General features: G+C 38.0%; 1 protein-coding gene across 4 annotated transcripts in view; it reads left to right on the top strand.

Annotated features, from left to right (window-relative positions):
* NELL1 (neural EGFL like 1) overlaps positions 1-27,788 on the top strand; it is a 934,168-nt gene that overhangs the window by 204,629 nt on the left and 701,751 nt on the right. For all 4 annotated transcript variants that reach the window (XM_025356163.1, XM_025356162.1, XM_025356161.1 and 1 more), the window contains one exon: positions 21,782-21,878. In XM_025356163.1, the coding sequence (XP_025211948.1) occupies positions 21,782-21,878 (97 nt within the window). The remainder of the gene's footprint in view (positions 1-21,781; positions 21,879-27,788) is intronic.

Here is a 27,788-nt window from a genome sequence, read left to right as displayed (position 1 = left end):
GGGAAATAGAGGGAGGGTGGAAGAGAAGAAAGAGGATGTCGAAAAGGACTGAATAATATTTATAAGTTGTTTACTGTGTGTCAGGGGTTTACATATAGCATCTCATTTGACCTTCAGAACAATCCTGTGTGATGTGAGAGCAGATGTTTTTAAGGCATCTTCATTTCCATTTTGACTCTGAGACAGTAGGATCAGGGAGGTTTAACCTGTTTAAGGTCCCAGAAGCAGGAGGTGCGTTAGAGGTGGGATTGAAACCCAGACCTCCATGACTCCCAAGCCATCATATTCTCACACTTTGCCAGTGTGACTATTCCATGCTGCCTCCTCTCTTCTCACACCCTCAACAATCCTCCCCTCTCCTCACATTCAGTTTATAAACTTGTTTCCTGCCTCACCCAGAAAATAGAAACAATTAGAAGAGTAGCTTACTGACTCCTGTCACTATCTCCATGCACCTGCCTGCTCTGTACTCTGCATTTTCCATCACTACAGGCACTGTCCATGCTCCAATTTAGGCCACCCCTTCCCCTTGTGCCCTCTCTCCAGTATCATCAATTTTCCCTCATCAGAACCATCTCAAGCAGCATTGTATATATTATATAAATCCATCCGATGTAAATAAAAATCTTCCTCTAATCCCATATTTCTCTCTAGCCATACTCCCATTTCTCTGCTTCTCTTTATAGTAAAATTCCCCAGAAGAGCTGGCAAATGCTCTGCCTTCACTTCTGCCCATTCCATTTTCTCTTGAATTAACCCTAGTCACGTTTTGATCCCTATCATACCAAACAAAGCAACTCTTATTAAGGTCACCAGAAACCTCCATAGTACCATTTCCAGCGGTTAATTCTCCATCTTCATCTTATTTGACCTGTTGGCTGCATTTGACATAATGAATCACCCCATCCTTGAAAATTATTCTTCACTGGGTTACTGGGCCACCCAACACTTGCAGTAATTTTTTTCACTCCTTACTTTTTCTCACATGCTAAATATAATGATCAGTAGATTCTATTAATTTTATCTTCATAATATATCAAGAATCTGACCACTTTTCACCACTTCTACAACCACCAGCCTGGTCCGCAACTACGAACTTGTTGTAGACTATTGCAACAAGTTTCCCTGCTTTCACCTTTGCTGTGTCCCAACCTATTCTTAACCCATCAACCAGAGTAATGTATTTAAATTAGATAATGTCAGTTCTCTCCTCAAAACTCTTAAAACTTTGTATCTCAAAATAAAAGATTGAGCCATAGGATGACCTATAAATCTAAAGTGATCTAGCCCCTTGCTGTTTTCCCAACTTCATTTCCCACGATTCTCTTTCCTGCTTACTCTGCTCCAGCCACATCTGATTCCTTGAACTTTGATGTTGTTCCTTGAACATTCCCTACTCACTCCTTTATGTCTTTTGCATTTGCTGTTTGTTCTTCCTCTAATACTTTTAGATATTCTCATATCTTGCTTCAATTCTTCTTTGAAGTCTCTTTTCAAATGCCATCTCATCCATAAAATTTTCTAAAGTAGAAACTCCCCTTGCATGTAACTCACCATCCCACTTATTCTGTTTTATTTTCTTCTTCGTATTTTTTGATTCCTGTATTTATTTGATTATTATGTATTTTCACCTTCTCCTTTTATACCTTCCCAAAAGAGGGCAAAGATTGTTCAGAATTTAGCACAATGCATAAACCATAGTGGGTAATAAATAGCTGTTGAAGGAAAGAATTAATGGCAATGCTGTGTTGCTTCCTTTGTATCTTATATTACTAACTATTGAGCACTTTGAATTATATATGCTATTGGTACAAAACCAAACAAGACCAAATCAAAACAAAAAATGAAGCTGATGTCCTTGATTTTCTGAGAGTCACCAAGGGGCCAAGCAGTGGAGTCACTTGTTCAAACAAGTTTGCAGGGCCAGAAGAATATGTGTGAGATTGTTTTACAATAAGCAGATAACAGGGATATCTACTGGGCCTTTTTCTCATTTGGGATCTGGTCAATGATGTAGACTTAGTCAAACGAAGCAAGTGGGATGAAGTGGAAGGCAGAGTTGAGGAAGAGGACTAAGAGTTATTTCTTGAACAGCTACTACAAGCTAGGCTTCCTGATTTATAGACATTATTTTATTTCTATATTTCATAACACCTGGGAGGAATCAATCCCCTCCCAATTTCATAAAGAGGTTAAATGACTATGTCAAACCCTCTTAGCTTGGAAGAGTTAGACTTGGATATTGTTATACTGTAATCTTATTGATGGGGAAGAGATGGTGAGGCATAAGAAAGTAGCTGTAGATTTCTCTTTAGAGCTTATGTTCTAACACAGAGAGATCTGTCCAGAATGTAAGTGAGGATCAAAATACTATATCTTTCTTTTTTGTGTGTTTTTAAAATTAATATTATATCTTTCAAAAAAGCAATTGTCAAGCTTGCTTTTTTTTTTTTTGCCGGTGGAATGCTATAGGAGATATAGAATCTATATATATTATTATATCTTATGATAAGCTGTGATCTTATTTGGAACATAAAACCAACACATTGATTAGTAGATTGTAACACACAATACTGCCTGGTGCAATGCTAAATTGTATATCAGCTGTATTTTAGGTGCTATTACAATCGAGAAGACACAAAAATCTGTACCATTTTTTTGTTCAACATTTATTGAGTTTTTTTAAAAAATGTGTTTGTCCTTCACTAGTTTCTGAGAGTAAAGAGATGATGATATTAAATACTATATGCTGAACACTGGTCTATGCACGTTAAATGTGCCCTCTCTCTTAATTCTCACAAGAACCATATAAGGTAGGTACTACTATTGTTCACGTTTTCCAGATGAGAAAACTAGAAAAAGATGGTAAAATAACTCATTTCCTCAAGGTTGTTGTTGCTAGTCAGTGGCAGAGTAATGATATAAAGCCAGTTAACAGTCCAGTCCTAACCACACATACTAAAGAAAAGATCTGAGTTTTTTTTTTCTTCAACTTTTATTTTCAGTTCCAGGGTATATGTGCAGGAGGTGCAGGTTTGTTACATAGGTAGAGGTGTGCCATGGTGGTTTGCTGCACAGATCATCCCATTACCTAGGTATTAAGCCCAGAATCCATTAGCTGTTTTTCAAGATACCCTCTCCCCCAACACCCACCCCTTGATAAGCCCCAGTGTGTGTTGTTCCCCTGCCATTTTTCCATGTATTCTTATCATTCAGCTCCCACTTAAAATTGAGAATATGTAGTGTTTGGTGTTTTGTTCCTGCATTCGTTTGCTGAGGGTAACAGCTTCCAGCTGCATACATGTCCCTGCAAAGGACATGATCTCATTCCTTTTTTATGGCTGCATAGTATTCCATGGTGTATATGTACCACATTTTGTTTATCCAGTCTATCGTTGATGGGCATTTGGGTTGACTCCATGTCTTTGCTATTGTGAATAGTGCCAAGTTTTTCAGGAGTCCAGGATGTAGATAAATAAATGATTTCTGTATCAATGCAGAAGGTGCTACCCATAGTGTGGTAGGAATGCTATAAGAATACAGAGGTGCTGCTATTAACCTAGCTTGGAGTATCATGAAGGATGATAAAGGAAAGTTTCCCTTATGTCCAGATTGTTCTATGAAAATGGCATTTGCCTACACCTGAATCACTCCACGTTATTTCCCAAACACGTATAGATCAACAAGGATAAAAAATAAAAGTATACATATCCACATTTTTAGCATAACTGGAGGCAGACAATACTGTACACTTTAATATACCTGAAAATGAAACTTTATGAAATGAAAATAAAAGAGCAGAAACATGTATACAAAACTACTATAAAAATAAAATGAGAAAATATTTCAGCTGATATAAATTTAAAAAAAAACCCAAAGTAGAAAACAACTGTGATAAAATATTATCAATCTGAATTAAACATCATTTAACAAACCTTTAGAATCTCTAAGAAAACCCATCCTTAATCAAAAATTAAGAAACTCAGAGGAAGAGTGTATATAAAATAGTAGTATGTAAAATGTGAATTGATTTAATACAGAAAAGAAATTTTAAAAAAAGACAAAATCATTTTAGGAATGAAGAAGAAAATAATAAAACCCCCAAAGGAGAATACATTCAACTGAAAGAATTGTAGGGGACATTAAAAAAGAGGCATTAAAATAACCAGGAGAATGAAAATAAAAAGAATCAGAAAGAAAATAGTCAACAAAAAAGATAGATACAGATTATCTAAAATATGTATAATTGAAGTCTCTGAAGAAGCAAAATGAAATAACCGAATAGAACTAATATTTAAAATTTTATTGGAAGATAGCCAAAACAATCTTGAAAAAGAGGAATAAATTTGAAGAACTCACACGTCCCAATTTCAAAATGTACTACACAGCTGTAACACTGTGATACTGGCATGAAGATAGACAGGTAGAATAGGACACAATAGAGAACACAGACACAACCTTCAAATATAGGATCAATTGACTTTCAGGAAGGATGTCAATATTGTTAAATGGGAAAAAGTCTTTTCAACAAATGATGATGGGAAACTGGATATCCTCTTGCAAACAGATGAAATTGGAGCTTTACCTTACACCCTGTACAAGAATTAACTAAAAAATGTATCAATGTAAGTGCCAAAACTATAAAACTCTTCAAAGAAAACATAAAGTCTTCATGACATTGAATTTGGCTATGATTTCTTAAATATAATACCAAAATCAAAGACAATAAAATAAAAAATAAATTAGACTTCATCAAGATTAAATATTTTATGCATTAAAGGACACTATTCATGAGAATAAGAAGATGTCCCACAAAATGGGAGAAAATATTTGCAAGTTGTATATCTGGTAAGGGATTGATATCCAGAATATGTAAAGAACTCACACAACTCCATAACAACCCAATTCAAAATGGGCAAAGGACTTGCAAAGACATTTCTCCAAAAAAGATATGCAAATGGCCAATAAGTACATGAACATCCTTAGTCATTAAGAAAATGATAATCAAAATTACAATGAGATAGACATCCACTAGGATGTCTATAGTTTTTTTAAAAAGAAGAAGATGACAGTTGTTGATAATGATGTGGAAAAATTAGATCCCTTATGTATTGCTAGTGGAAATGTAAAATGGTACAGCCATTATGACAAACAGTTTGGTAGTTCCTTAAAAAGCTAAACAAATTATCATATGACCCAGCACTTCCATTCCCTGGTATATACCAAAAGAAATTGAAAGCATAGACTTGAACAGATACTTTGTTCATTGCAGCATTATTTATAGTAGCCAAAAAGTGGAATCAAGTGTCTATCCATGAATGAATGAACAAAATGTGGTATATACATACAATGGAATATTATCTAACCATAAAAAAGAATGAAGTTCTGATACATATTACAACATGGATAAGCCTTGAAAACACTATGCTAAGTGAAATAAGCCAGACACAAAAGGACAAATATTATAAGATTTCATCTATATGAAATATCTAGAATAGGAACATTCATAGAGACAGAAAGTAAATTAGAGGTTATCAAGTGCTGGGGAGAGGGTGAATGGAGAGTTATTGCTTAATGGTTACAGAGTTTCTGTTTGGGATGATAAAAAGTTAAGGAAATAGATAGTGATAATAATTGCATAACATTTTGAATGTAATCAATGTCACTGAATTGTACAATTAACAATGTACAATTAACAATTAACAATGGTCATTTTTTGTTATAAACATTTTATCACAATTTAAAAAATTAATGTTATATATCAAAAACATTGAAATATATAGCTTAAATGGGTGAATTGTATGTGAATTATATGAATGAGTAAATGAAAGAATTATATTTCAATGAAGCTATTAAAAATTGCAGTGCAAGAAAATAAAAGAAAACCCAAATGTACATATTGAGCTGGTCCATTATAAATCTGGGAAAATCAAGCTGTAAAATAAAGTCTGAAATATATCCTAGTAAAAGTAAATTTTATTAAAAAATTACATAAAATTTACTTTTATATTAAATTTCACATAAAATTTTATATAAAAGAGAAGAAATTTCTTTTATATAAAATAAAATTTTATATAAAAGAGAAGAAATTTCATGATCTTAAGGCAAAAAGACCTCACAAAGGAAAAAAGTTCAGGTTGCCATTAGATATTTTTACTGCAATGTACAAAACAAGGCAAAAGTAGCATTTTCAAGAAAACTAGAGGAAAAATTGAGTGGTAAACACTTCCCAGTTTGACAGCCGAGTTAAATATTGGTGTATTATATAGCTAATGAAGTGCTAGGAAGGTGTCTGGAACCAAGGGTCCAGCGGGTGGAAGCCAAAGAGTATATGAAACTTTTGGGAATTGCCAATATTTAACAATTCAGTCTCTGTAAAGTGAAGCGGAGAGGCTCGTAAGGCCTTAGATTTCATCAAGTAGTTCATTTATTCATTCACTTAATTGATGTTTCTTGAGTGTTAGTATTAAGTGCCTAGTAATGCCCGGTCAGTTACATGTTACTGAGAGAGAGCATTGTTTATGAGATCTATATAAAGGGATGAGGAGAGGTTAAAGAGACTAGGGGAATGTGCATACAAATTTTCATTTATGCATGGAAATGTCGTATGGCATTTACCTGAGTAATTCTTCAGCTATTCCAAACATCCTCTTTCAAATGAAAATTTGCATTTCAACCTTTACATCAACCTAGTATTGAAAGTGCTGATGGACAATTAATGTAAGAGGCAGAGAGGACTGAGCCCGTTCATCCATTTGATTAACATTATACAGTTGTAGGGAGATGGCTGTGTACAGGAACTGATCAGATGGATACAATTTGAGTGCATAAGTGCAAAAATAAGTGAAACGAAAACCACTCTTCTTGAGCATATATTTTGTGCCATTAACTGCTTTAGGTACTGGGGATGCCAAGGCAAATAAGAGCTGGTTTCTGCTTTTCAGTTGACCTGAATCTATAAAATGCTGATTACATCACAGGGTATAAGTGAGGTAAGTACCAGATATGGTGAGAAGAACAGAATTCTTGTCTTTATGTGTACTGGTGAGTGGTCATGCCAAGACTTACCATAGTGCTTCATTTGAATTTAGAATTGCTTGCCTTACAGCGTATCTTCCTGCATACTTTTGTGTTAGTTAGGATGCTCTAGTTGTAAGTAACAGAAATCAACTTGAATACCTTAAGCAAAGAAGGTGAGGTTATTAAAAGGTTACCAGATTATCTCATGGAATGAATATAAGGAAAGGGATGTAGCTGGATCAATGGAAGGATGTGGAAAATCAGTAAACATTCAGGTGACTTAATATCACTTCACTTATGCCACTTTACATTTGTATTGGTGACATTTTCAAAGCAATTACTGTTCATGGCCTCATTGAGCCTCAACGTAAATAGGTAAGTAGGGCAGGCATCATTTTCTTTATGTGAGAGGTAAGGAAATAATCCAGGAAGAGGAAATGATTTGTCTAAAGCTACATCCCAAGTTTAGTGGTTAAATCCAGAATTTAGAATAGAGGCCTCTAACCCTTGGGCTTATTCTTTTCCCATTGGTTGTCTTCAAAACTTTCTCTTACTACTACACAGTTTTTTCCTTCTTCTAATTCTCTCACCCGTTTAATTTTTATTTTATCATTCATTTGGTCTTTGAAATGAAAGGAGTCACTTGTGTGTCCTTAATAATAGGCTTATTTGACACGTCTCTGGCAACTGTCTTTAATTTATATCCCATAACCTGAACATGAAGGGGCCACCAAGAAAGGAGATAATTAAAGAGATGATAGGAGATCTCAGTCATCTCAGCGATTTTCTTATTATCATCCATGAAGTACCTTACCAGAAATGGGCCATTATAGTTTAAATGATGAGTTGGAGTTTGAAAAGGATTTGGAACTTCATCAGATACTTTCCGAGCTTGTAGCCCATTGCTTTCCAAACTCCAATTTTTCTTCCACAATGAACAATAACTTTTTGATTAAACAGCTGGCAGTTACTATGGAATGCCTCACATTTAATAACAAAAGTCTTCCTTCAGAACAGGAAATTTTATCTAAATTGCTTTGCTCTTCTTCCGTGATTGAGAACTTCTAAAGTCTGACAGGACTGATAGCCTGAAAAAATAAAAATTTCTTTCAAGAAGATGATGATTACTTTTTAAAAGAAAGAGCCCCAAACTAAATGAATAATTCAGTGTGCTTGCTACAAAGCAGAAGTCAAGGCACACAAGTCGTCCTCTCTGTAAACATGATTAAAAAACAATCAAGTTTGTCTTGGCACTTTTATATTGGGAAGATTGTAGACAGCAGCTGAGAGAAAGAGGAAAAAAATTAGAGCACCGCTTGGGACTTAGGGACCTTCTTCACCTTTTGTTTTTGTTCTTAATAGAAGTGGCTACCATTATTCAGCTAATACTATTCTATGCCCTTAATATGTTAATTAATTAGTACTCCAGCCTCAATCCCTTCCTGCCCTCCTGCTAGTACTTCCCTTTGACTGAAACCAAGTGGAACCAAAAGGAGAGGAACTTTTGCTACTGATCAGTCTCCTGTGGCCCAAAGCCAGGCAAAGAGGGGTGGAGAGCATATCTGGCCAGGACAAATGGAGAATATTCAGCTCACTTTAATTTTATAATAAATAAAGTTATTTATTTGTATTGCTGTTCATCTGCCCTACGATGCAGGCTCTAGGAGGACAGGGATATAATATTATTCTTGTCAAAATAAATTTACAAGTGCCTGCCTATATATTATCTATCTATGTATCTATCTATCTGTCCAGTCTATTTAATCTGTCTATTCATCCATCATCCAAACAACTATTATTAATGGTCATAGTCAGGAGAACTCTTTCATTTCTTCATAATGCTTTGAAAATGGTGGGACGCTGTAGGAATTTTTCTTTTCTTAGTACTGCTTTCTCGTTTGTTTTTTCAGTCATGTAGCAAAACCTCTAGGAATGGTCCTGCAAAGAAAAATCCCCTCCCTATGCCCCTTACTTTGCCTGGGAGATGCCATAAGAAGAGGCCCAACTACTTCCATCATAGGCTTGCTTGGCCGTAGTGGGGGCTGGGGCAGGAGCTCCCAGTCAAGCCTGACTCTGCTGCTCAAGGGCAGATAATGCCAAATGAGGCCTCTACAGAGATTGTTTTTTTTTTCCCTTGGAGACATGGTCTCACTCTGTTGCCTAGGCTGGAGTGCAGTGGTGCAATCTGGGCTCACTGCGGCCTCAACCTCCCTGGGCTCAGGTGATTCTCCCGCTCCTACCTCAGCCTCCTGAGTTACTGGGACCAGAGGTACATGCCACCGTGCCTAGCTAATTTTTATATTTCTTGTAGAGATGGTGTTTTGCCATGTTGCTCAGGCTGGTCTGGAATTCCTGGGCTCAAGTGATCTGCCCACCTTGGCTTCCCAAAGTGCTGGGATTACAGGTGTGAGCCACATGGGGCCAGGCTGGCACCTATCAGTATGATTTTGTGAGGGGCCTACGAATTTGTATTTTTGAAAAGCTTCTGAGGCTATCAAAGTTTGGGAATTGCCAAGGGACCTTTGGTGGTTTTCAAAGTCCTGAAAAAGTCAAAAAGTCAAAGAATACTAATCCATGCCTGAATGTGGAGATGGCAGTGTTTGAGGTGTGTGTGTGTGTGTGTGTGTGTGTGTAGTCTATGCTGTACAAAGACTTCATGGAGAGGGAGCAAAATAATTCCCGTGTTCCTTACCATAACTGCTAGTCCCTGATATATTTCGTATGGATTGTTTGGGAATGGTCAATCATCAGGCCTTTGGGGAGACATTTGTTTGCTCTGGGAAGCTTTAAACTATTACACGAGAATGTCACACATGCTCACTGAATGACAGACGGCTTTCGGATTCTTATAGATTAATATAACAAGTAGCAGATAGAGGTTGGATCAGAAGGCCTTCAGTGTTCTTTCCAACCCTGAGAGTCCTGGTTTTATGTGAGCAGCGGTCTTTTGATTTATTATCACTGGAACCTAATATCTGAATCTTCATCTAGGTGAATAAAAATATGGGCTTGCCCTAACTTATCACCCACTTGTGAGCATCAGCAAATATTTTGGAGGCAGCTAGCCTGGGGTATAATTGAACACTAGGAGCAGCACATTTTGCTCTGAACCCCTGGAAAAGATGGGACCGATGACTATGGTCTTGATGTACCCTCAATGGCACCATCTAGAGAGTGATTTCAGAGGTTAATGCTCCCCTCTCTTTCCTATCAGATTGTGGCTTTTAAGCTCCTCTTTTACAGAAATTGTGAAGCTAACACTAGGTACTGTGTTCTAACCAGTTGAGCCAAGTGGTCTCAATGAGGTTTTTGGTATTTTGTCTGAAAATATTTCAAACTAAAATATCTTTTAGATTATTCTGTGAAGATAAAGGCATTGATTTCACCTAAAAACATTAATAATGTTCCATTTGTGAAAAGCATTTTAGACTTTTCAAAGTACTTTTACAAAGCAGATGATGTTTTGTGCTTACGGGAAATCCTGTGTGTAGACGTTGTTATTAAAGGTTTATGGATGAAGAAACCAAGGACTCAGAGAGGTTTAGTAACTTGTCCCAAGTCACAAAACATGAAAGTAAAGGTAAGACACAAATGGGAATTTCCTGGCTGTATTCTAATGATCTTTTCCTGACTGATGCTCTTTGTGTAACCCACTGGTTGAATATTTGACTTTCTTTTAATTTATTATTATTTTTTTGAGACAGGGTCTCACTCTGTTGCCCAGGCTGGAGTGCAGTGGTGCAATCACAGCTCACTGCAGCCTCGACCTCCCAGGCTCAAGGGATCTTCCAGCTTCAGCCTCTGGAGTAGCTTGGACTACAGGCACACACCTCCATGCCCGGCTAACTTTTTTTTTTTTTTTTTTTTTTTGTAGAGATAGGGGTCTTGCTATGTTACCCAGGCTGGTCTTGAACTCCTGGGTTCAAGCAATCCACCCTCCTTGGCCTCCCAAAGTGCTGGGATTGGAAGCGTGAGCCATTGCACCTGGCCTGAGTTTAGACTTTTTTTGTTTTTTTGAGACAGAGTTTCGCTCTTGTTGCCCAGGCTGGAGTACAATGGCATGATCGCAGCTCACTGCAACCTCCGCCTCTCGGGTTCAAGTGATTCTCCTGCCTCAGACTCCTGAGTAGCTGGGATTACAGGCGCATGCCAACACACCTGGCTAATTTTTGTATTTTTAGTAGAGACGGGGTTTCATCATATTGGTCAGGCTGGTCTTGAACTCCTGACCTCAGGTGATCCACCCACCTCAGCCTCCCAAAGTGGTGGGATTGCAGGTGTGAGCTACCTTGCCTGGCCTAGACTTTTTAATAGCAGAATTCATTGAGGGTTTTAAGCCAGTATGGCATGGCAGAAGTTTACACCTGGATTTGAATTTAGAATTCACCCTTTACTGAATAGTATTAGGCAAGTCATTTAATCTCTGTGAACATCTGTCAATTGAGTATAGCAATGCTTGTCTTTTAGGGTTATTGCAAGGATTATAAAGTCTGTAAACTTTTGGGCTATAGGAGTTGCTCACTCAAAGGCAGCTCTTATAAATTTTGAGGCAGTGCTTCTCCATCTCTCTGAGTTTGAGGCTTACTAATTGTCCTTCATCATCTGCTGAAACATCCTTCAGATACTGGAAGTTCACTGCCTTCCAGGAGTGCCCCTTCCCTCTGTATGCTATAGCTCTGACTGCTAGAAAATTTTTTCTATCTTGAGCTCAAAGGGCCTCCTTATAGCTTCCACCGGTTGGTATCACTTTTCCCTCTTGGTGCTACACAGAGCAAGTTCAATTCCTCTTCTACATGATAGTCCTCCAAATATTTGAAGACCTTATTATGACCTCTCTAATCTTTACTTCTTCAGACAGAACATCTGTGTTCCTTCAACTGTTCTTCACTTAATTTGGCTCACAATGTCCTCACAATCTTTTCCGATTCCTTCTGAAGTATATCTGTTTATTATCTGAGAAGTTCCTAGAACTAAATGTGATTATCTCTGGACAGATTGACTCAGAATAAAATGAGATAATTACTTTCTTCTCATGGTACACTTTAAGATCACAACATCCTTTTTGACAGTTGATCTTAGCTCACTGTTGACCAAAAAGGTGTGTTTTTAAAATTTTTTAAAATTTGTGTTTCCGTTTACCCTTAGATTTCACATTCTGTCTTTCAGTAGCATATTTACCCTAAGTTTGGACCCTTTTATTTTTTCCATGTGAAATTTCTTTTGATTTGGCCCTAATTCCTGCCTATTAATATCTCTTTTAATCCTGATGGTGTTGTGCTAAATCTGTCACGATTGAAACCATCACACCAGCTTCCAATTTTCCGACATGTTTAAGAAACCTATATTCTAGCCAGGTATAGTAGCATGCACCTATAGTCCCAGCTACTTGGGAGGCTGAGGTGGGAGGACTGCTTGAACCCAAGAGTTTGAGACCCTGTCTCTTTGCATGCCTGTATCAAAACATCTCAGGTATCCCATAGATATATACACCTACTGTATACTCACAAAAATTTTAAAAAATTAAAAATAAACAGTGAAGCATACTTTCTATTATTTTGTCAAATCACAGATACAAATGCTAGTTAGGACAGACTTATATGAGCTGGTTATTTGACCCTGGTACATAATCACAATCATCTCAGAATGATATCTGTATCGTGAATTTTAAGCAGAGAAAGATTGGTAAGAAGTAGTGAAAGAGTGATATTAGGGACATAAAATATGGTTAAGAAGAAAAAGCACCCTTATTATCATTAGAGATACAGACGAGGAGAGAAAAAGAAAACAGTAAAATTCAGTTGCTGGGCAAGAAAAAGCATGAACCTGACAAGGGTTTCCTAAGGGGATGAAGCAGGTCACACGCAGGCTTGATCTCTGAAAAGGCCTCTCTCCTCTCTGTGGAGGGTGTCCACACCCTGCTTTGGCAAACTGCCTCCCGCAGTGTTTACTGATCTCTTTTGAACACTTCTGCCTTCTCATTTAACACAGCAAAGGCATCTCCTTGCAGATTTCAACTTTGCGCCTTCTCTTTTTTGTTTGCATTTGTATTTACAGACAGTTGTTAAGGAACTTGCTGAGCCTTGTTACAGCTCTTCTTCCTGTGCTTTGTGTGGATTCAGCTTGAATTCAGTCCTTACCTGTTGGGGACATACTGTATTTATCCCCGTCGTCCCTCTCCCCATTACAGTTTGTGTTTTCTGATATAATGCCTGCGTTGCATTTTTAAATTTTGTCATTTTGTCATTTTCTGAGTGTCATCTGGATTTGTTAAACAGATTGGCAGGAGTAGACTATAGAGTTACTCTTTGGGCCATTCCTTTCATGTCCTTCTGGTTTCAGCCCTATGTACTGTGTGTTCCATTTGAGCAGATAATTAATACCATCCAGGCAGCCTGATATGGAATTGAACAGACAGCTCATCAGTGTACACGACTGGCAAAACACCCTGTCACAGTGAGTAAGCTTTGAGGACCTGCTCTGAAGAGTGTAACAGCCTATGGAATGAATGCTCAATATTTGTTGGTGCCAAAAATAATGCTGATGACGTTGTAACTTTTGCTTTTCTAGTGGGGCTCAAGAAAGTTATAATTCTCACATTTTTCTTATGAGGCTAAGAGGGGAAAGGGTCTGTTATGTCCCCTTAGCATAAGGCCCAAAGAGGGGCTTAGCTTCATGTGCAAGTTCACTCATTACCATATTGGGGAGGAAAAAAGGGTGGGAATGAACTTACGTTCTGTATAGGAAAAATTCTCCAAGGAGCACCTTGAGATTCACTAATGCCAGCTAAAAGGCAGTAAAGATGAGGCTCTATGTAGCTAAGGAAGGTCATTGCAACTTTTCTCTTCAGCAAGAGCATGAGAGCTTCTCTTCAATTCTTGGCAAAGCCCAAGGTAAACCTCTTCATTTACTGTCTCATTTGGGCTTCATATTGTCTTATTGAATAGTGGCATAAGACATGTCAATTCACATGATTTATATTGGAAATTTATTCCTTTATATGATTAGGAAAGGTACTGTGGAGTCCCTTCAAAAACTTTCCTTTATCCAGGTAAATAAAAATCCAATATTTCTTTATAAGTAGTATTGTTGAACCACCACATTGTCTTGTGTTTAGCTCTGAGGGCTTTATCTGTTAATGAGAAAATCAAGTTCTTCACAGAATATCGACTAGTCTTTTAAGCAGACAGGATGCTTGTTAGGGAGGGTGTTTTAAACCAAAGTCATGAATTAAGAGAAGTTGCACCTTGGGAAGAAAATTCCTAATGTGAGCCCTTGAATCAATGACTGGCTTTGACAAGGAGTATGGCAGTTACTCTTTGCCTTGTTCATTCCTCTCGAGCAGGTTTTACTTTTGACTAGATGTTTAATGTTGCATGGTATTATATTAGAAATGAGACACTTACACTTTAAAATATTGATAGATACTAATGGCATGCAAAATTCCTGTAATTCTCCCAATACAACTTAATAGGCAGCACCTTGTAATGGCTCAAGTGACCACAAAGCCTCAGACACATGTCTAATGGGAAGTAAGTGTTCTGCAGCCCAAAGAAAGGGTAAATTTTTGATGGTTGGAGAGTAAATGCATTGTTTACATCTGATAGCCTATAGGAATGTGATACATTTAGACTGATTTCAATGTAATCAGATTAAGCAGTAAATCATGTGCTTTTCAAAAAAGATGCCATTTGATCTAATTAATTTTCAAGTTGCCAACTGCTTTTCCTGCTCTTTCTGAAATACGTCTCTCTGGTTTCCCTGTTAGTGAGTTGTCTGCCTGATAGATTCAAATTTGCTCTCTCTCTTTTCTGGGTGAGAAACAGTGAGAGGGGTTTATCTTGCTCTTTCTTTTGTGCTTCTTGTATAAATCTCACAAGGTAGGGATGGTGGAAGACGACACTTTAAAAGGGTTATTACATTTCACTCATCTTCATTGACTTCATGGATCTCATGATTATTAGCATAACGTAAAGTGTCACATTTGACTATTTTTCTCAGTCTGGATTATTAATTGTTGCAAATTGCTCCTCATCAAGTTTTGCCATGGTAGAACTTTTATAGCTATCTGACTATAGTTCTCCTATTCTGAATATAGTCAGAGAACTTTCATTCATTTATTCATTCAGCGTATGAATTTGGCTGGGTTCTCTTCCAGATACTAGAAATGCTGACTTGAAAAAGACAGATGAGGCTCCTTATCTTAAGGTGCTTACAGTGTGCTGGGTAAAGCAAGCTAAGTGATGGAGACTGACCAGGTGGTTAGGAGTTACTTTATTTAGGATGGATCGGGAGGGCGTCTAGTGCAGGAGGTATCTAAGCAGGTACAGGAATGCTGTGGTCATTGTTCCATTTCCCCCAGACCCAGAAGATAATTGGTGGTAGTAGCAGTCAGGAAGTACACATACAACTTCAGGATGGATATGATGGGCACAAGGGTACCAGGAAAGCTATTTCCTCCTTCCTTAGCCAGGTGATCTAGGAAGGCAGGGCCAGCCACGACCAGAGTCTTGGAGACCCCTGTGGGTCATGGGAGGTACCGTGTTACATGCTGAAGAGCTGAAGAATGTGTCTGAATGGGTCGTCCAAATGGGGAGGTTCTGAGAGATCAGGAAATAACCAACATATAGGGGGGTTAGAATGCATAAAAATAGTATATAAAGAATGTAGAATGTAAGGGTAGTCCTAGATGAGAACTTAAAATGCAGGCCTCTGCTTACTGCTGTTTTCATTTTCCCAGAAACATTTTTCATAAATTGGCTAAATACAATTAAATATCCCAAATTGACTAGGAAAATGCTTACTACTGGAGTGGGTGAAAGTGTTAAGAATAGTGTGCTGCAGTATTTTACTCAGAAAAGCTAACTGATGCCCAGGTGTGTGTGTGTGTGTGTGTGTGTGGGTGTGGGGGTGTGTGTGTGTGTGTTGGGGGGGCGTTGGTGATAGTGTGTTTAAGCACACTATCTTATAAATTGTTTCTTCCATCTCTTCCTGTTGCCTGAGCCTATTTCCAATCGTGTGTGAGTTTATGATTAACTTTCCACAAAAATAAAACTTTTATAAATGTCAAAGGATTATATTTTTGGAAGAATGTAAAAGAAATAAGATATATGCTTAGAACTTTGAGTAATTTGCATAGAGAAGTTTACGATTTATGGCCAGAAAGAGTTAAAGAAAGCTGAAAAAATGATACTTTAAAACTACAATAATAAGAATACTGCAGTTTTAGGATTCATAGAAAGTATACTTTATCCAAAAATTCTGTTTTAATGCAAAATTTAGTATCTAAATAGATCATCAGTTTTCTCCATAATATCAGATTAAACAGCAACAGAAATGCTTTTTTTTCTGTTACATATTAGCTTGTTCTAGCTTTAAAGTTTATTAAGGGAAAAAAGAAACTTAAGACTTAAATTTTCGTAATTGTGGAAATGTATGGCAAAACAGACAATGAGTTCTTGCATTTTAACATTGAAATATCAAGCCCTTAAATTCCCTGTGATAGTGATGTCATTTCTTTTAACTGTAAATTCAAAGCTTAAGTAAGCATCTAAGATATTGAGACTTCCCATCTCAGTGGGTCCATTTGGTGAGAGCTACAGCAAGTAGGCCGGACTGGGTCACATGACTTGTGCAGCTCTGCATTCTTAGGTACCCATGAGACTTACACAATGTCAGCACCGACTAAGTGCCAAGGGCATGTAATGTATTTTGTTTAATCCTCATGACAATCCATACAGTCAACAGTAATATCCTTATTTTTTAAATGAGGAAATTGAAGTACAGAGAAATTAAATTACTTGATTAAAGTCATGCATTTAGTAGAATACGGAACTGCAATATGAAGAACCCAAATGTATTTAATACCAAATTTATGTTATCTTTGCTATACCACACGATCTAAGATACCTCTTGGCTTTGTGGGCATGAAAAAGACAACAGTTACCTTTTTATTTTTCAGCATGGTATATTTTTTAGGGTAAATAATACTAGCCACAACTTCAGAATATCCTCTCCTTCTCAGTGGCTTAACTTCGCAGAATTTTATTTCTCATTTAAATAGAGTCCAGTTGGGTGTGTCTGGTTGATAGGTGGCCTTTGATGTCATCATTTAGGGATTCAAGAATCTCTGTCTTACAGCTCTGTCCACCCCCTAGCCCTCAGTCTTCTCCAGGCAGCTGCAAGGGAGAAAAAGCAAAGAGATAAAGGGAAAGAGACAGCATGGAAGATACCTGAGGGAGTTTTTAAATTATTTTGTGTGGGGTGGAGGGGCGAGCTTAGAAGTGGGGCACAGCCTTTCCACTCCCATTCCATAGCCACACTCAACTTCAAGGGAGGCTGGGAAGTGTAGTAGAGCTGTGAATCTAGGAGGAAAGCAAAGTGGGTTCCAGGAGAGCTGACCAGTCTTGCCTTCATGCTTTGACACATGAACTTGTTTCCCCTTTTCCTTCTGATAAGTAAGTCTAGTTAGGAATTTTACTTTATTTCAATGAGTTAGCTTTTCATGTTGCTCTTTTAGGAAATAAAAAACCTGTCTGTAACAGGAAGACATCCCAGGGAATGTTAATCATGTCCTCTCTTGTTCAGAGTTGATGTAAAAATTCTACCAAATCATTTACTATTTTCGTTTTCCTGTATTTTAACTCTTCGATAAATAGTGGCTTGGCTGGGGCTTTTGTGGCTGGAACTGCCCTTCATTGCTTGTCTAGAGAGGCAGTAGAGCAAGGTGGTCAATAGTATAGACTATAGGATCTGGTTTCAAATCCCAGCTGTGTCACTCTCAAGCTGCTTAACCATGGATGAGGTATTTGACCTTGCTATACCAAGAACACCCACCTGAGGGTGCTGTTATGGGGATTTAGTACATTAACATATTGAAAGCCCTCGATACACAATGTGGGCACACATTAAGTGCCGTATAGGTGCTGGCTGTTATGTCTGCTCTTTCAGCTCCACTTTATTCTTCATTCAAAACTCAGTGCAGTGTCTCCTTCTTTGGAAAATTTTCTCTATGGCAGGCAGAATTCTGGTTTTTGTTTTGTTTTGTTTTTTCTTTCTGCTTCCAGGAAACGTTGAATTTAATGCATTGAATTATAAGGTTTGTCCATACATGTGTCTGTCTCAGGCATTAGATCTAAAGACAAGAACTTGGCCATTCTAAATTTGCCTGTATGTATTCCCATAGCCAGCGCAGCACAGCACAGTGTCGTACACATTGTAGGCAATCAGCTATTTGCTGATGTGAAGGAAACCTCGTTAACTAGAATACCCTATACGTCAGAAAGTTCCATTTCCTTACCACACTGGAGAGCAAGGAGTTCACTGTATTAGCTTTTACTTTTCATTTTAGTTGACTTGGGTGACACTGGATTTAAGTGACAGATCACTGTGCCCTACCTGCCTTTTTACATTATCCAGTCCACCCAAACTGTCCCTCAGGGACCAGCAGCCTTTGTGCTAAGATTCTGATTTTACTTTGGCTGGCATGTATAGCTTCCCTTCTGTAGGGGTACATGTAGGAATGTGATAATTCAATTTCTTAGTTTGTGTTATCTTATCAGCATTAGTCTGTGCCATGCACCTTTCTTGTTTCATTCATTCACCTTTTTCTTGCCTCACCATTCCCACCAGGCCTGTGATAGGAAAATTGTATGAGTATCCTTAGCTAATCGATAATATTGTTTTTGCATGTGTGAATTTTTAGTTTACATACATTATGGACCTTGTTGGTTTTTTCTCTATTTTTTAAACTGTTAATGTTAACATAACTTTAAGCTCACAGAAAACTTATAAGAGTGATACAAAGAACAATCATATTTGCCAGGATTCTGCATTATTTGGAAGGAAGAGAAAGTGTGTATTCATAGATATATATATATATATATACACACACAAACAGTATTGTTATTTTGAACCCTTTGAGAGTTAAGTTGTAAACATCGTTACCCTCTACCCCTAAATACTTCAGTGCCTATTTCCTAAGAACGAGACATTCGCTTAAGTATATACTGCCCAGTTAGCAAAATCAGGAGATGGAGTATCAATAAAATACTATTACATAATTTACAAATCTTATTCAAATTTTCCCAATAATGTCCTTTATGGGATTTGCCCCCCGTCTCTAGCATCTAATCCAGGATACCATCTTGCATGTAGCTTTTATGTCTTTTTAAATCTCTTTTAATCTCCAACTGTTGTTCAGCCTTTCTTTATTTTTCATGACGTTGACATTTGAAAGACCACAAGTAGTTATTTTGTGGACTGTCTTTCAATTGAGGTTTATCTGATGTTTCTTCATGATTAGATTTCCTCCTCCCTCCTCAGCAAGGTTTCTTTTTTAAAAAATACTGTTTTTAAACTCTCTTCATGTTGATACATCTGTATCCAATTTGTTGATTCCACTTGCTGCACAGAATTCCCCAATGCAGACTGCCTCTTGGAACAGATTGGCAGGGCTGCCAGGAAGGCAGTATCCGGCAGACCTTCCTTGGCATCAGGATGGTGTCTTTGTGGGGGCTGTGTGACATGGGACATGAGAACAGCACTTTGACACATGTGCCCTGGGTCACCCTGCTTTAGCTGATGGTGGTAGGCCTCAGATGTTTGCTTCTTCAACTATTTCTGAGGCACACGGAGCTATTATGCTTTGCAAGATAAAGTAGCATAGGAAGTTGATCTCTTTGATTGTTTCTTCCTTCATTAATTCATGCATTTAATAAATATTGATTAAGGGCCTACTCTGCTCATTGGAGCTTATCTTCTAGCATACTGAATATGTAAAATAAACTTTTGAATTGAAAACTCGTCTAACTGTGACAGAGGCAAAACTTTTAAAATTGAGGTTAAGGTAAATAGTTCGACATTTTCAATTTATTAGTAAAATAACCTTATAGAAATTATGCTTCTGCCTCGTCACCCAAATACAGTGATTTCCATTTGTCTCTGGACTCTTCTGGTATTTACCAACATTGAACATCGTTTGTGCCTCATTATCTCTATAGGGCATAAATAATTTTGCATTCCCTTTTTTCCAGTGAAAATTATTTTGTATATACTTTCCCTTGTTTCACAACTTGCATATTCATCACCCTTAATGACTGTAGTAAATTATTTCAAGCTGATCTATAACTTATGCATATCTCCTATGTTGTAAATTTGCCTTGTTTCTAGTTTTACCACTAATATTAGGAAAAAAATTTTAAAGGCAGTATGTATCCGGCTCCTGTGTTAAGGCAGTTTTGACAAATAGTTTCATCTAAAATCATTCATTCTAAGATACAAAAAAGGTTAGATTCCTTTGAAGAAAACACATTCTGTCTTTTTTTAGGAAAACTTATTTTTTCTTGATTATGTTTTGAGCCTCCATTTATAATGGAAAGATAATTAGTAGAGAAAGACCTGATGTGCTTGGAGCTTTGCCAGCTGAAAACCTTGCATGTATCGTTAGGAAACAGCAGGTTTCCAGTGGGGAATAGTAGAGTAATGGACTGTGCAGCTAAGATATAAGGCTGCAGCGTGACAGCTCCCAACCGCAGCAACTTCACAATCACTCACTTTCCTTGACACAAGTGGACAGTCTTTCAGTTCCTCCGCACTTTCCTGGTGAGAACCGCCGGAGGAATACATCACCCTCTGGCAGGAGGCAGTCAGCTCCATCACAGCAGGCAGGACTGATGAGCTGTCTATACCTCTGGACACACCTAGGAATGATTCCACAGCGGTTGCTCAGTCCTCAACGAGGACTCAGGAAAGCAAGAAATGGACATAGTTCTCATTTACAGATCACTGTATCTCACCCCATCCAGAATCTTCTGAGCATCCGGTGCTGAGAGGTGCTTGCCAGGGGTGAGGTGGAAGCTCATGATCAGTGGGTGGTTTCAGGGATTATTTCTAAAGAGGACACCAATGAAAGATTTGTGACTAACTAACTGGACCTTGGTAGGGTGGAATAACTGAGACATTAATTGTTTGGTAGGCTCTGTTAGAAACTTCAAAGATCCTAGGTAGGGCCCTGACCTCTTCTGTATTAGTTATGTGCCTGTATGGATTAGATGAGGATTTTCTTCATATACAGAATTTTTACCTTACTTTTCCTCCATGAGAGTAGGACCTTGTGTGTCTGGTTTCTTGCTCTATTTTCTGTTGATTAGTATGGAGCTTAGAGGGTAAGAAGTGCTCAATAAATATTTGGTGGTTGGACAATGACTTAAGCTGCATGGTTCTGTAGACTAAAAACATGATCATCTAGGCAGCTGCAATCTATTTGTTTAAAGGATTCTCTCAGATTACTACAGAAATGAGTAGGAGCTAAAGAAACCAAAGCCAGGGAATAGCAGGGTGCAAAGGAAAGTACAGTGGCTTTAGAGCCAGGCGGATAAGGGTTCTTATCCCAACTCTACTACTCACTGCTGTCTTCACTTGGTTGACTCATTTATAATCCCTAAATCTGAGCTTTCACACCTATGATGTGTATCAAACCACTTTCCTCGCAGAGTTTGTGGGCAGTTCATTGTTCAGAGTGGACGCTCAAAAATGTCACCTTCTTCCTCCCTCCCCTGCCAGAAGGGAGACAAAAGCAGGAGAGGCCCAGATGATGTGTCCAAGTGTTAGATCTCTGCATTTGTGTTATCTGTCATTTAAAGTGTGCCACATATTGGCTTCTCTTCATACAGCAGCTAATGGCATGTGTACTTCAAACAGCATATGTACCTTTTGGTTCTGCTTTGAGCCTCTCTATTAGTAACTGTGTTCTTTGTCTTTACAGGATTTATGAGCATGTGATAGACCCTCCAGATACCAACCTTCCCCCAGGAATCAATTTATGGCTTGGCCAGCGCAACCAAAAGCATGGCTTATTCAAAGTAAGCACTAACGTTCTTTTTATTGAAGTATATATATAGGCAATGCTCAATTTTCCGTGTTATTGGAGATGCGTTTATAATTACATTAGTGGGAAGGGCATGGCATAAAAACTACTAACATTTATTGAACACTTACTTTGTGACACATGCTTTTCTATGTGCTTGACATGAATAAACTGGTTTACTTGTCCTAATAATTTATGAAGTAGGCGCTTTGAAACCAGGCAGAGTGTTAAGTGACTTGCCCAAGATTATCCAGTTCACTTTGCTGCCAGGTATGGATGATCCAGAATGCAAATGACCTCAAAACGTTGACCTCCCAATTCTGAAGGATTTAGGATAATCTTCAAACTGGTTTCCCTTCTCAGATTATATGTTAATTCAGTTTAGAGTAGATGTCGAGATATGAAAACTAAATCTCTGCTTCCTTGAGCTTTGGTTTAATTGCATTACTGGGAACAGAAAACCAAATACTGCATGTTCTCCCTTTTAAGTGGGAGCTAAACATTGAATGCACACGGACACAAAGATGGGAACAATAGACACTGTGGACTACTAGAGGTGGGAAGGAGAGAGGGCGCCATGGGTTGAAAAACTATCTGTTGGGTACCATGCTCACTACCTGAGTGACTGGACCATCCATGCTCTAAACCTCAGCATCATGCAATATACCTGTGTAATAAACCTACATGTGTATCTCCTACATCCAAAAAATTTAAAAAAATAACTGCATTATTATACTTCACAAAAACATGAGGATACAGTGACAAAATAAATTGAAAAACTTAAAAATGCCGTGAAATTTTAAGACAGTCTTGTTCTTTAAAAGAATGACACACTTTTGCTTCTGGCAATATGGCAGACCAGATATTCTAAAACTCCTTCTGCTTCAAAATGTCTATAATGCTCGATAAAATATCCCAAAAACCTTTTAAAATTCAGCATTGTACTTATATGAAAGGAATTCCTTGGGGACCAAATATGTGGAGGGGAGAGAAAGCCAGAGGGGTATCAGTACCAGGAACTTAGAGCCTTAGGTTCCTTCCTTTTAATTTTTAAAAAATTAAGGTGTAATTCCACATGTTCTCACTCATAGGTGGGAGCTGAACAATGAGAACATGTGGACACAGGGCGGGGAACATCATATACCGGGGCCTGTCGGGGGTTGGGGGCTAGGGGAGGATAGCATTAGGAGAAATACCTAATGTAAATGACGAGTTGATGGGTGCAGCAAACCAGCATGGCACATGTATACCTAGGTAACAAACCTGCACGTCATGCACATGTACCCTAGAACTTAAAGTATAATTAAAAAAATACAAAAAGAAATTAAGGTATAATTTACATACAAGAAAATTCATTCCATTTAATGTACAGTGTCACAAGTTTTGGAAAATCTACACTGTATTATAATCATCATTATAATTGAGATAAAGAACCATTTCTTTACCTCCAAAAATTTCCATCCCCCTTTGTATTCAACCCTTCTCCTCACCCGAAGCCTTTAGCAACCACTGGTCTGTTTTCTGACCCTGTAGTTTTGCCTTTACCAGAATATTATATAAATGGAATCATTTTTGTGTGTGTATTTACATAAGTTTGTATGTTGAGATTCACCAAGTTGTTGTGTGTATCAGTGGTTCATTGTTTTCTATTGCCGAGTAGTGTTCCAGTTCTGTTGTATGAATGTATCATAGTTTGTTTGTCCATTCTTCAGTTAATGGACATCTGGGTTATTTCCAGTTTGGAACAAGTATGAATAGAGCCTCTATAAACATTTGCATACAGGTTATTGTGTGAACAGAGGTTTTGATTTCACTTAGGTAAGTGTGTGGGTATGGGATTATTGGGTTGTATATAAAGGTATGTTTAAATTCACAGGCAGCTGCTAAACCATTTTTCAAAGTAGCTGTGCCATTTTTTGCATTCCCACCAGCAATCTGTGAAAATTTCAGTTAGAGCCTTAAATTTCAACCATCTTTGTAGGATGGGAGGAATTACTTAGATCCCATGCATGAATGAGTGTTGGAATGGAAATTTTTAAAGTAAAGTCAGTCCACTATCTAGCAGAGGGAGGCAATCCAGAAACTATCCTGTCTACATCTCATCTCCAGGTAAGAAAAAGTAATACTTCCCAGAGAACTAGTAAACCACAGCACTTGAAGGGTTGCAGACTTGAAACCCAGATTTACTTTACCCATGAAACTCAATAAAGTATATTAAAGTGGCCCTGGCCCTGGATTACGTACCTTGGGAGTCCTGATGAAGAAAATACAAATTATCTTTGGAGAAAGTCACTTTTGATGTACACCTCAAAGGATGCCCACAGATTAAGTCCATAAAATAGGAGCTCTAAAGCCATCATGAGTGACAGTGGAAAGAAACAAAAAAGTGCTCAGTTAGTCCTCAGAGGGCTACAGAAAATGAAATTAGCAGATAAGGAATGTTTTTTTAAAAAAAATTTTTTAAAAACTTCTGTTTAAAATATTTGAAGAATCAAAATAATAAAGAATGTGTTATGACTAGAGACAATAAGTAGGCCCAGAGATAGTTGAACTAAAAAGCACTTCCAAAAATGAAAGATATAGTTGTTGGAAGTTAAAAAAAAAAACAAAAACAACCAAAAACCTCACTGAACCTGCTAAACAGATTAGACACAGGTATGGAGAGCATTTGTGAAATGGAAAATACTGTTAAAGTAATTAATAGTAGTACTTCAGAGATAAAGAGAAGAAAATAGGACAGAGGTTAAAATATAGCAAAGATATATGTATATAAAAAATTTACATATCTGTTTAATATGTGTGTATATGTATGTGTATCTGTATAAAATGGCTATTCTGATGCCTCTGTGTTTTCTAAGTGGCTTCTTAGATAGCTTAGATAGATAGATAGCTTCTTAGATATGTATATTATTATATACATATATTTAAAAATTAAGGAAGATTATAAGGAATATATTATATCTATATATGCATATATGTTTGAAAATTCCAAATAATAAACAGAGATAAAGGTTATGGGTACTATTATAAGTATAATGGGTAAGAATTTTCTGAGCTTGATAAGAGACATTAATTCTCATTACTGAAAGAACAATGAAATAAAAGTATATGTTGTTGATTGCTAGCTAAGAAGCCACTTAGAAAACATAGAGGCATCAGAACAGTCATTTTATTTAGCTCAAAAGCCAATTTTTTTCTGCTTTGACCTGGCTAAGCTGGTACTTGCTGGGCTGTCTCCCATGTCTGTGATTAATTGGCATGCCAGCAGGTGGCAGGATGATCTGAGAGCCTCTTCACCTCTCTGGGGGTTGGCTGGCTGTTGATTCTTGTTCCTCAGTTGTCCTCCACATGGTCTCTCATCTCCAGTGGCCTAGCTCAGCTTATTTACATGTCAGCCCTGGGTTTCCAAGTATAGGAAGAGTGCAATCCCTAAGGTACTAATGCTTTTCAAGGCTTTGTTTGCTTGATCACATTTACTAATGTTTTATTGCCCAAAGCAAATCATATGGCCAAATCCAGAGTCAAAGGGTAAATAAATAGACTTCATCTCTTGAAGGGCTGCTTCATGATATCACATTGCAAGGATGTGGATGCAAGGAGGGAAGAATATTTTTGGCCACATGAGTAACCTATTATACAAATCAAGATAAATAGACAGCCACACTTAGATATATTGGCAGAATAGCAGAACTCCAAAGACACAGAGAAGATCTTAAAAGTAGCCAGTGACAAAACACAAATTTTTCACAAAAGGATAACAAATTGAACAGCTGGCTTTTACCAGTAAAAGCAGAAGTCAAAAGACAGTAGAAAAAGTGTTTTCCAAGTTTTGAGACAAAATAACTCTCAAATGTCGTAGCATATACCAAGCTTAATTGTCATTTGAGAATGAGTGTGACATAAAGACATTAGTAGAGAAATAAAACTCAGTTTATGACCAATAGATCTTCATTTTAAAAACTTCTTGGAAAGAAGACATATAGTTCAAGAAGAATTGGAGAGTAAATGCATATTGACAGCATGCACAAATCTCAGTCAGTATTATTCTGAATGATTGCCATTATCATTGTTTGATTAAAATATAACAGTGATGCTTAATTTTAGAAAAATAAAGTTAAAAATATTGACAGTGGAATCCTTCACCAGCAACCAGGATATCCAGGTTCTCTCATCAAAATTGACTAGAAGGCTGGCGTGACTCATGGAGAGAGGGAAGAACAGTGTGGTGCGGCAGCCTACCTGAGAGCCACATGGGAAAGGGGAGCCCCCTCCCCCCAGCCAAGGGAGGCAGATTTCCAGTAACTCCAGCAGAGACTCAGGGACAGAATTCAGATCTCCCCGGGCCCAAGTCCCTAGGGGGAGAGGTGGCCACAGTCTCTGTGGACCAGCAGACTTAGCCTCTTCTCTTGGTAGTTCTGAAGAATCTGGGCAGCCTAGATGACTGGGTTTCCCTCCAGCAAAGCACACCCACTCCACCAATAGACAAAGTGCCTCATGAAACAGGTCCTGCTCCCTGTGCCACCTAACTGAGTGAGACCCTCCAACAGGGATTGTCAGACACCCTATACAAGAGCAATCCTACTGGCATCAGTTTGGTGTCCCTTGAGGCCAGAGGTCCCAGAAGGAGCAGGCATCCATCTTTGCTATTCTCCAGCCTCCTTAAGTGACATCTCCAAGCATGCAGTGAATCAGATGAATAGGGCCTGAAGTGAGTCCCCAGCAAACTGCAGCAGCCCTTCAGAAGACGGACCTGACTGTTGAAAGAAAAACAAGCAGAAAGTGACAAGAACAGTATCATAATCAACAACAAAAGGCCCCCACAAAAACCCCATCCAAGGGTCAGCAGTCTCAAAACTGAAACTAGACAAACTCACGAAGATGAGAAAGAATCAATGAAAAAATGCAGAAAACCCAAAAGGCCAGAGTGCCTCTTCTCCAAATGATTTCAACATCTCTCCATCAAGGGCACAGATCTGGATGGAGGATTAGATGGAAAAATGGACAGAAATAGGCTTCAGAAGGTGGGTAATAACAAACTCCTCCGAGTTAAAGGAGCATGTTCTAACCCAATGCAAGGAAGCTAAGAACCTTGACAAAAGGTTAAAGGAATTGCTAACTAGAATAACCAGCTTAGAGAGGAACATAAACAACCTGATGGAACTGAAAAACACGGCACAAGAACTTTGTGAAGCATACACAGGTATTAATAGTTGAATTGACCAAGCAGAAGAAAAGACATCAGAGTTTGAAGACCACCTTACTGAAATAAGACATTCAGACAAGAATAAAGAAAAAGGAATGAGCAAAGCCTCCATGAAATATGGGACTTCATAAAAAGACCAAACCTACCATTGACTGGCGTACCAGGAGGAGACAGGGAGAATGGAAACGAGCTGGAAAACACACTTCAGGATATTATCCAGGAGAACGTCCCCAACCTAGCAAGACAGGCCAACATGCAAATTCAGGAAACACAAAGAACACCATTCAGATACTTGTGAGAAGATCAACCCCAAGATACATAATCATCAGCTTCACGAGGGTTGAAATGAAGGAAAAAAGTGTTAAGGGCAGCCAGAGAGAAAGACCAAGTCACCTACAAAGGGAAGCCCATCAGACTAACAGTGAACCTCTCAGCAGAAACTCTATAAGCCAGAAGAGATTGGGGGCCAATATTCAATAATCTTAAAGAAAAGAACTTTCAACCCAGAATTTCATATCCAGCCAAAATAAGCTGCATAAGCGAAGGAGAAATAAAATCCTTTCCAGACAAGCAAATGCTGAGGAATTTCGTTACCACCAGGACTGCCCTGCAAGAGCTGCTGAAAGAAGCACTAAATATGGAAAGTAAAAACCGGTACCAGCCACTGCAAAAACATACCAAAATATAAAGACCAATGACACT

This window comes from Theropithecus gelada, chromosome 14 (genome assembly GCF_003255815.1).
Source record: "Theropithecus gelada isolate Dixy chromosome 14, Tgel_1.0, whole genome shotgun sequence".
Classification (NCBI taxonomy): domain Eukaryota; kingdom Metazoa; phylum Chordata; class Mammalia; order Primates; family Cercopithecidae; genus Theropithecus; species Theropithecus gelada.
Note: the sequence above shows the minus strand (reverse complement) of the source record. Positions and strands in the feature narration are given on the sequence as shown.